The sequence below is a fragment of the Protopterus annectens genome, chromosome 12.part0 (assembly GCF_019279795.1).
Source record: "Protopterus annectens isolate FY-2018-M chromosome 12.part0, PAN1.0, whole genome shotgun sequence".
Taxonomy (NCBI): domain Eukaryota; kingdom Metazoa; phylum Chordata; order Ceratodontiformes; family Protopteridae; genus Protopterus; species Protopterus annectens.
The window spans coordinates 1,278,456,628-1,278,468,170 of NC_056746.1; the positions used below are offsets into that span (position 1 = coordinate 1,278,456,628).

The 11,543-nt window shown below is 36.7% G+C and overlaps 1 protein-coding gene across 1 annotated transcript in view; it reads left to right on the top strand.

The window, feature by feature from the left end:
- The first annotated feature begins 839 nt into the window (after window positions 1-839).
- The window catches only part of HM13 (histocompatibility minor 13), a 669,462-nt gene continuing 658,758 nt past the window's right edge, over window positions 840-11,543 (top strand). Inside the window, exon 1 of the mRNA XM_044090321.1 lies at window positions 840-1,217. Coding sequence (XP_043946256.1) covers window positions 1,017-1,217 — 201 coding nt within the window. The 5' untranslated portion in view covers window positions 840-1,016. The remainder of the gene's footprint in view (window positions 1,218-11,543) is intronic.

Sequence of the window (11,543 nt, forward strand, 5' to 3'; positions counted from 1 at the left end):
TAAAGAATGAAACCACTCAACGCAGGTTCTTTTTTTTTTTTTTTTTTTTTTTGCCTGTTTATTTGTTTTTTCTGTGTGGCCTGGTACAAGCAGTTTTTATTGTATCTTTGTTTATGCTGGTGTTATATTTAAGAATTTTAACAAAGAACTGCGTGATTAAGGGACTCGGTCAGAGTTAAGTAAAAAGCAAATGGAGACTGACAGACTCAAACCCTGGACTACAAAAGCAACTCAAAATGTATCCTTCTTGGTTTACTGCTGGGTTAATCGCATACTCATATTTTATTTATTTGCTAATCAGGTAAACCCACTTGATAGAAGTGCCCCTTCTTCAAGAGTGACCTGGGAGCAGTGTCTGATTAAGTGACGTGCCCAGTCACACAATAGGAGGAAAGGAATCAAAAATGATGGATAATAGGGAACTACCTTATTAGCAGTTTGTGCTAACAAACTGAGTCACAAGTAAGATACACCGTTCACTGAATATCTACTTAACTGTGGCCATTGGCTGGACCCGCAAAATAATAATCTGACGGGATTTGCATTTAGGATTATCGGCAACTTTTTTTTTTTATTTTACATTTGTTAACCGGGCTAGTACAACTGGATATATTTCCATTTTCAGCAGAGGACCGGGGAGAAAAACTCCACAGTAACATTTAAAAAATTTATAATGCACAATTGTAAGAGAAAAAAGTAAAAATGTAAGACAAAAAAAAATAAATGAGAGGACAGAAGATGCGATTGGTTGCTATGCTAACAGTTACTAGGAAATAAGAGGCTGTTACTACGAAGACAGTTTTTTATGAGTTTACGTTTGACCACCTATCACCTCATTTCCCGGAAGTGTCGTCACAAGCCGGTGTCAGAGTTTTTAGGTAACGTGGCCTTACCAAAATACTGTAAGGTGACGGGGATTTAATACATTGAAATCTGAAGTAGCTTCCTTCCGGCAGTTTTGAAACATTCAAAGGCTGGATACCCAGTAGGCAGCTGAAGAAGGATTTCTCGTCAGAATGGCTGATGTACAACAAGGACAGTCGTTGGTGCCGGACCTGAATGCTACGTTAAATGAGACCGTGACAGAAGGGAATGTGACGGCCAAATTTGTTGCCACACCTCAAGGCACAGCATTGGCATATGGTAGCCTGGTGTTCATGGCCCTGTTACCCATCTTTTTTGGGGCTCTGAGATCTGTCATATGTGCCAGCAGCAAGGTGAGGCAGGGAACAAGGCTAAAAGTGCTATTTGTGGCGACTTGGTAGTTCTGCAGGCTTTGGCAGCAATAGAGTTTTCCATTTGGACAATTGGTGTATGTTTGGATCAAGACTGTTATCTCTTGTTTATCTTAAATTCATATAATTGCACTGTTCATTGGGGTAGGGGTTCTGGCAAAGCTCCAGTTAATAGACTGCAAATTTAATATGTACTATCCTTGATTTTTAACTTTTCATAAGAGAAAACACTTTCTTAAAATAAGTATTCTATGGACACACTCTTATTCTGGATAACTTGTTCTTATTACTCAATAACGGAAGATGAGAAATAACGAACCAGCTCACCAAAGCAAGAAGATATTCAAATGTGTCCCCTTACAACATAACCTCTCAACTGTTCCTGATTTTAACTCCTGCTTTAGTTCTCTATCTTTTAATTTCTCTTAAAGTTTGTGATATTTGGAGGAAAGGTGGCGAATGTCATTTTAATAATAACAGAGTTATAAACTTATTTTACTTAAGAAAATGGGTTTTCTTATTCTGTGTTTTAAAACTCGTAGTGCTAATCTTAAGTACCCCTGATTCTGTCACTCTTCCCCGATTCATGGAGGGCTGTGATATCCATCGATTATTATTATTCATTTTTGTATTGGGTTACAGAATGTGTATGTTTAAAAAGTTGTATGACTGAAACTTCTATAAGTTTATTTTTGGTCGGATTAAGTTAACGTGCCTGTACCCCTTCGGATGTTATTAACGATCGCATTGTTTTCTTGAGTTGTAGTAAATGTTCACCCTGTGGATGTCTCTTATTTATTTCGGCTTTTACTGTTAGTCATGCGTCTTTGCATCCGTTACATTGTTGGAACTGAATCGGGCCCCATGTGTGCCCTTGTTTTCGCTGGTGGAAGAGTTAACATGTTACAAATTCACGGGTTGTATTGTAAATCTACGACCCGTTGGCCTTCGCAAAGCTTGACTGTCATTTTGTTTGTTTTGTTTTTGAAACTGGTTAGAGAGCTACATTTTTTAGGCTTTGTGGGAAATCTGTTATAAAAAAGCTGCCTGGATAGCAGATACATAAATGCAATACATCTTTGTTTATGTTGGTGTTATATGTATTTATGTTGGTGTTGTATGTATTAATTTTAACAAAGATGATTTGTTCTAGTATTGGCAGCACGTGTTTTGTATGCTCCAGATACTTTCAAAACAGCCTTGCCTTGTATTGCTTTGAAAGAAGGCTGAGGCTTTTCATTACGTATGGTATTCTGACAGGAGCATGTCACTTGTTAGGAATTTGGGCCAAACTGAATTACAATAGTTTGTTCTTAACTGTAGCACATATTTAGTCTGGTGATAAGGCAGATTAAAGAGATGCCCTAGTGACAGTAACTCCTGCTGTGCCATATTAGAGGTGCTTGGTATGGTAAATGTAGTTGTACACTTTTACTTCTGTGGATGGAATGCGACTGTTAGCTTTGAATTCACCATAGAGTGTGCCAGATGTAACTGGTCATTTCAGCAGGTTCCAATTGAACATTTTCTGTTTGTCCCACTGTTTTTTTTCACCCACTTGAATTATCAAAATATGTTTGCTTGGTATTGTATGTTTGCTTGGTATTGTGTTAACATTTACAGCCATTTATCTGTTTCTGCTTGTTTTTATTACTGTTTTTTCTGAATATGTTTTTGGAATGGATTTAACTTTGTGAAATTTTGAATGATATTGATTTTGTGTTTTGGAGGTGTACAGGTTGATATTTTGTACAATTTAATTTCTTTGTACAGCTTATGACTTGTCCAGAAATATGACTAATAGACAAGGATTACATCCTCTGCAAGAGGCATCATTTTTTGTCCACACTATCTATATTTTTGTGTTAACTTCCTTTGCTCATTTAGCTGTCTTTCTGGGCTCACTAATGCATAAATTTACTTTGGACAAAAGAAAAATGTTCATGTCACTTTGTGTGTTGCTTGTTTGGGCCTCATTTAGCCTTGTTGCTCATCTCTTTATTAGGAGAATGTAAAAATAAAAAGGATTGCAAATATTAAAGTCTTTTAAATAATGAGCTGTTGTACTTGGTAGAATTAATCATGGCCCATTCACTCCCAAAGTCTGTTTAATAATCCCATGTTTTCTTATTATAGAGGATGTATTTTTTAGACTGCAGATATAGCTCCATAATTTTCCCTCCATCGCAAGTTTAATGGTCATGGTGGCATTTGGGTAGCATACCTCTCCACCGCTTAGGGCAAGAAATCTGGACAAAGCCATTAATAAAAGTGTGACGAAGGCCCAAAAATAGGGACACACTTGCCTTTACAAACTTAGAAAGTTGCTAGAATAACCGGTTTTACATTAGAATGAATTTTCTGAATGGTATGAGGTTTGAAACTCAAATGTCTGTCGTTATTTTCTAACTTCAGTCTACAATGATTTACCGCTAATTTGTCTGAAAAACGGACTAAAAATTTGAGGCAAAAATCTGGACATTCTGTGAAATCTGTACAGTTGAGAGGTATGTTGGATGGTATTAGACGGTCGTTAATGATGCTGTCTGGTTTTACAATTATTATTTAGTACATGGGATATGCATGCTTTTGCTGCTGTTGATTTGTGAGATGTAATCTCTACTTCTTGTACGGTCTTACCACCCTTTAGTATTTTATTACACTAGTTTGGTAATTAGCATTACCTCTGCTGGTAGTGCTTTGTGCCACAGGTGTACACTCTGTTATGTCACAGTTCACAACTTCCAGTATAACCATTTAGGAGTTTTCATGTTTCTATTCATCCTTTATGGTATTTCCCAAATCTTCCAATATATCCATGTCATTGCTGAATTTTGATAGTCACAAAGCAGAAGATGTTTCCTTTCCATTGTTCACTTATTGTTCTTTAAAAAGGACTTTCTGAGCTAGTGCTCTATAAGTCAGAAATAGTAATTTAAACCTTCAGCGGTGGTTACTATGTTGACTTTCCACTATGGTCAGTTGTTAGTGTTCTGTGCCAATTTATTTAGTTTTAATTTATTTACTAGGTGTGCGGACTGCTGTACAGGCCTTTTTCAGATATGACCCAGGCCATAGACCAAATATACATTGGTGTGGATTACATATTTCAAATGTAGAACATTTACGAAAAGAATGTAATACAACTATGAAACCGAATGCCATATTTGCATACATTCTTTAGCATGCTGTAGACATGGGTAACAGATTTGAGTTAGGTGTGGTGATGCTTTTAATATGAGAGGAAACCAAGAGAGGAAACCAAAATAGCCCAAGTGAACCCATATAAGCACAGGATTGGCTTGTAGATTCTGCGCAAAAGGCACCCCATATGAGAATTGGATGTGAAAACCAAGAGCTATGAGGTAACAGTACTAAACTCAATACCACTATGCCATCTTTGATTTTAATCTGAATCCGCAAATGTGAACACTATGTATCTCCCAAAAGCCATCTATAATTGTTCGGCCATATAGATTAGTAAATCCACTCCTTCCATGTTGTGGCCATGCTCATCCATTATGGTGAAGGTAAGTGCTGTGGAATTTCATGATTTGTGTGTGGTGACTCAACACACATCCCTAGACTAACTTGCAGGGTATGCAGCATTGGGTTGGGGGGATTAGCCACCAGGGATAAATAACAGTATGGGGATTGGGGGGAGCTATTCAACAGGGATAACTATTACTGGTCATGTTTTAATGGCCCTTTTTTTTCAATACAGGGATGGGGGGGTTACTAGTACTAGACCCCCATAGATAAATATAGTTCTTTTGTCTTTGCTGTACATGAACAGACCTTGCGTCTGGGTCAAGGGAACCCTTATACAACAGGGAAAAGTAGTTTGCCTCAAAAGGCACTAAGTAAACAGGAAACCCCGTACCCTTCCACAGAGGATATTGGTCCTCTGCCCCACAATTAGACACCAAGGTCTTGACATGCTAGATATATAAAAGGAATTAAATCAATAAAATGAAAAATATGGGGGGAAGGGGATTTTTAACTAATCGACCTTGAAAGAAGAAACTCCTTCATTAGCTAGCTGCACTAACTGAGAAGTTACTGTAGCAGGTGTTAATACCTTGTGTATGGAGGATCTTGGGCATGTGTCTGGAACATGTTGTGATGTAAGAGGAGAGGGACAGGAAACATTACATATACCTCTCAACCCCATAATCTGCTTTTGCCGTAGCATGCATTTACTGAAGGGTATGAAATGTGAAACTCTGTCTGACTGCAGTCATCTGTGAATTTTCAGTGCAGAGAAAGACATCTTGGATATTCTGAAAATAGGGGCCGTGTGTGTGTGTGTGTGTGTGTGTTTTTTTTTACTTTGTGCTTGTGTGTGCGAGAGTGACTAGGGGTGCCTTAACTTTTGTGATGCAGCCTCCAACACTGTTACCATATGCCAAGGGTAGGATCACTGTGGTCAGTTATGTCCACTAGGGACAGTGGCAGGGACTCTTTTTAGGGACCCCCCATTTCCCAGTTTATGATGCACTGCACCTGCATTGGAGGTGAAACTTGGCTTGCACTAGCTTCTTAGAAGGTCAGAAACAGAAATTGTTGGTGCTTGATCCAGCAAAAGCCTGAATTGACTTGACATTCTACTCCTAGATATAGGATTCTAGTAAAGACCGGGGAGAGTGAATTTGAATGGTAACAGCAATGACAGCTGAAACTTTTTTTTTTCTAAATGTTTTTATTACGGTTGTATACAAGCTGAATCTTTTTTTTTCAGCGTGGAGCGGGTGAGCATTATTTTGGCTATTTTATTTTAGACTGATAATTCTAATTGTTTTTATTATTTTCAAAACTTGTTAAATGCCATCCCGAGACTGAACCTTCTTACTTGTACTGTGAGACTCCAATTCAGCTTGGCATCGGAACCCTATTACATGGTGTGACTTTTGTTTGGCTCTGACTGTGTGATACATATGATTGAAAAGATCTGTTGTATTGTGTTGTCATTGTTCCTCCAGGAGTTTTTAACATGTGGCTTTGATGTAGTCAGTGTTTTTTCTTTTGTCTTGGATACCAGTGGTTACTTTTTTACATGCCTGTTCTAGTTTTAAGGTGCTATATGTGGTACTTTGCCCTCAGTCGGTCTTGTAGATTTCCACTGAGTAAGTTTGACAGTGGTGGCTGAGAGCAACAACTGCTCAGTTCAGCTCTTCTATGTTTTTCTGTATTGACAAACTCCAAACTGGAAAATTCACAAACAGCCACCACAGATTAGGAGAATAGATAAACTCCAACAACTGGAACCACTAGTTAGCACTGATATACCACTTTATTGAACGAACAATGTTGACCTAGGTTTTGTCTCTATTACAAAGACTTCAGAACAATTGCTTTCATATGCCACACTCCCTTATATACACACCCTCTCCCAATTAACTCAGTTGGTTAATTAATTGAATAAGCTGCATAAACACAATTATTCAATGCATATCAAACCTTTGTTAAATTTAACATTTTTTTAAAGGACATTCCCAATAAAAACGTTACTAAAATATACATACGTATATACAGTACTTAATACCCCCACCATTACAATCATAGTGAATATATTATTACAAGTGCTTAATTGTGTATATCAACTTAGCATGAATTAAAACCTAATCATCATGTTAACCTAAAATATGTTTTGACTTTAAAATGGGAACTATGCTTATACTGTCGTTGATACCAGGGAAAGTTGTGGCATCTAACCTCATCTGCCACTTCATTTCACAGATATCCAGGTGCACATCGAGGATGCCACCTTGATTATCTTTATTAATCTGCAGTATAACACAAAACTTGAAATTATGTCCTGGATGTTGCCCAATGTGTCTAACCAATACATTAGTAGTTCTCATGTGTCTAATATCTAAAACATGTTCACTTATTCTTTCCCTTAAACTTCTACATGTTTTTCAAATATAAAATGCTGAACATTGACCACATTTTGCTAAATATACCACATTTTTTACTGTAACAATTAAAATGTCCTCTAATGTTGATAGGCACTTCTGTTACAGCAATTTTACCACCAGTAATTAAAATATACTTAAGCTACATCTTCCACATTTAAAATTACCCTTTTGTCGACTTGTATTGATACTATTACACTAGGCTCCCATCTCCAACAAATTCTTGAATGATTTGTCTTTTCTAAATACATTTTTAGGAACCATCCCCATTTTCATACACACATTACTACCCAACTTTAACAATCCCAATTCTTCTGAATAATGTTAACAATGTATTCCGTATCATAATTATATGTAGTTATAAAGTATAATTGCTAATTCTTTCCTATCAATTCTTTTGCTGTTTAGTTGCAGATTACCTCCCGTAATTCCTTTTGAGTTTATTTTTAGAATGGCTTCATAAATACCATTACTTCTTTTATAAACAACTTCATCTTTGATGGACTCGCATAATGCTACTGGATACCCTCTTCTAATGAACATATTCATTATAAACTCCAGCTCTTTGATGAATTCCTGATGTTCATTTACCATTCTAGCAGCCCTAACCATTTGACCTTTAACAATTGCTTTTTTCTGATTGCTAGGGTGCCAGCTTTGGTAATTAAGATAGGAATTGGAAAAAGTAGCCTTCCTATAAATCCCAGATGACAAACAACTGTTTTCTTTTTCAACCTTCAGGTTGACGTCCAAATAAGACAATTCCACACTACTAAATTCATGGGTAAATTTAAGAAACCCCACAGTGTTGTTAATATACTGCAAAAATGCTTTTAAGCTGTCAAGGCTACCTTCCTGAACTGTAAAAATATCATCCAAAAAGCGTGTATATTGTTGAATATACCTATTATGTTCACTAGAAAAAACATATTCCTGCTCCCAATAAGACATTACATAGTTAGCATATATGGGGGCACACACAGCCCCCATTGCTACCCCTGTGACTTGCTTGTAAAATGACCTTCAAAACGCATGAAGTTATGTTTTAACACTGTATCCATAAGTGTTGCCAATACATTAATATGATCCTGGTCAAACATGCCAGTTTTTACTAATTGATTTTTCAACCATTCCAATCATACCTCATTTGGAATAACTGAAAATAAATTGCATACGTCTGTAGCAAGAATAGTATTTTCCTTAATACTAACTCCATTTAACTTTTGTATAAAGTGCCAAGAATCTTTAGTTATGTATTCAAATTTGATCAACCCCCCTTGTAAGTGGTGGTCTAGATATTTACTAATAAAGCATGTCTTACTACTTTTGTCATCCACTATTGGTCTAAACTTAATATTGTTTAAACCCTTATGTAATTTGGGTATACCAAATATATTACTTATCATGGGATGGTCATTTTTCAAATAATTTATAATCTGTTTCATTTATTTGCCCTTGAAATAATAAATCGTCAATCAACAAATCAATTTTTGAATATGCCACAAATTTCATTTAGGGTACTTTCCTCCTATGTATCCTCTGCCAACATATTAAGCATGTGGTCTATATAGTCGTTCTTATCCATAACCACCACGCCGTTGCCTTTGTCCCGGCTTCATTAAACAAATTCCTTTATCTTTAGTAACATTCCCTAATAGCTTTTCCTCATACTTAGTTAAATTACTAATGCATTTGTTGTCCTTGAAACATTTTTCTTCATATGTTCCCTTATGTCTAACTCACATGCTCTCTCAAACAAAGCTATCATACAGTTAGCAGGGGGGTTAAATTTACTCGTTTATTTCAAATTGTTAACATTCTGACTAACACTTTCAGCAAACCACAGTTTAATATTCATTTTACGCGTTAGCATTTTTAAATCCACTAACATTTTGGTTAGCTTACCTCTCCTACCCGGTATAAACGTAAATCCCTTAGACAATAATTCAGCATGTTCCACTCCAAATTCTTTACTAGAATAATTATAGACTTTGTAATCCCCATACACATTAGTAATTATAACAGGTTACTGAACATTTGAAAAAAATTGCTTCTTGTATCACATCTATGAGCTCAGTAATGTTACTAAAATCCTCATTGTTGCTCGTGCTCACAAAGTCAACAACATTTTTTTAATTCAACAAAGGTTTGATATGCATTGAATAATTGTGTTTATGCAGCTTATTTATTCAATTAATTAACCAACTGAGTTAATTGGGAGAGGGTGTGTATATAAAGGAGTGTGGTATATGAAAGCAATTGTTCTGAAGAAGTTTTTGTTATAGAGACAAAACCTAGATCCACATTTTTCGTTCAATAAAGTGGTATAGCAGTGCTAACTAGTGGTTCCAGTTGTTGGAGCTGATCTATTCTTCTAGTCTGTGGTGGGTTTTTCTGTATTGGCAGATTTGGGAAACTTCCTTTGCATGAATGATTAAATAATGCGTTAGTGCAATAAAAGTATCTGCACTTGTATGCAGACATGATCTTTCCGGCAATGTTTTACAACAGTAACCCTAGCCATTTCACACAGGAATGGGCGTGGCCATAGTGATCAACATGCCTAATGACCTTCTTCCTCAAAGAAGTGCGATTTCTGAGTTGATATATTTGTATCTATATACACGGGGGGGGGGTGTATCAAGCCTGGTTAACTTGTCTCTGGAATGTGTAAATCAGCTAGGTAGCCTACTATGTAATTTTATCCGATTCTCTCGCTGAATAACACTACCTGATGATTTGTTATAATGTTAGCTCTTCTAATCACTGAAAATATTCTATATGTAATTTGTATTGTCTGCCCATCTAATCTCTGTAAATAATATATTTGTTTGTAATATGTGACATGTTATGATAATTTGTTATTCCATGGAGCTTTTCTCCTCGGGCCTCTGCTGAAAATGGACATGCATCCAGTCGGCCTATCCCGGTCAACAAATGTTAAATAAAAATATTCCCAAGCCTGTTACATGCAGCCTGCATTCTAACCAATGTCTGAAATTCATAACTCCATAAACTTGAGCAGTCAGTTTGCCAGAAATGAAAGGAATAAAATCCAGCACTACAAAAATCAACCTATGAGAATTTTAGCACACGTGTAACTCTTCTTTGACTATAAACAGCACACAGTACTTTACAAGCCTTGTAAATGCTCACTCCCACCAATTGCAAATCTAATTCAGAAACATAACCCATCTAAACACCTAAGGTCTCAACCTAAAATTGGATGGCCACACTTGAATGTATAATAATCACAGGGGTTTGCTTTACAAAGCATATGGTGCAAAATTTTGGAAAGTGGTACCTCCAGACGTATGAGCTCAGACTCAACGTAACATATTCATATAACAATAAATCCAGTATTTACTTGGAACGAAGAGTGTAAATTAAATTAAGCTTCACTGACGTATCTTTCCATCTCCTCCTCTTCTGTACTCTTCCTTTAAAGCATAACTTTTGTACTCATTAATTCATTAACGGAACTTTTAACAATTCATGTTTTGTTCATGTACATTCAGATGGAGACAGTGATTTTTATAATATCGACAACATTTTAACTGAAATGCTTACCATATGCACACATTTTGTGTACTAAAATATAGAATACTTGCAACTTGCCTCTGTGCTCAGTAAGTGCTCAGTATTTAAGAACCCCACCATGATAATCCCAGTAATGTGATTTTTGTCGTGATTTTTTTAAAATTGTACATTGTTTAACATTTTGTCTAATATGTGTTGCTGCTAAGTGTATGACTATTTCAAAACTGTTAAATGCATATTGGAGTTGTTCTCAGATGCTTCCACTGAAACAGGGTCTGGCTCAGCCAGATTATTCTGGGTAACAAATGGAGCAAGATTTGGATAGAAATACAATATGGCTACCAAATGGAATTGAAGGAAGAGTGATGCTGCAGAAGATGAGGCAGAAGGTTGTTACCTGTACCCCTCTGGAAGGCAAGGAATACAAGTTTGTAATCATTATAATAGCCCCATAATGGCCTTGACTTTTATGCAGTCCTCTGCAGCTGTTTGCTGTACAGGAACATCCACTCGTTTCCTGTCTCTGTCAGCAGGCAAACATTATCACTAGATGTTCATAGGTTGGTACTAGGCTATCGGCCCTAGGGCCTATACAAGTCTAGCCATAACAATTCCCTGGCTGTTTCTTCCCACAGTATTTACTTCCCTGGACCCCTGTCTAGCAGGGGGACTGACGTGATCCCTGGGGTGAATTTCCTATCTCCCATATCATCAAGGTTCCCTTTTGAACTGCCGAAGAGGTGCTCTGCTTGACATGTATGGGCAGTCTATTCCAGAGTCTGGGGAGTATGTGGGTCAGGAACCTATCCCTCCAGCATGTTTTGTTCATTGTGATGACAAGGTTTAGATC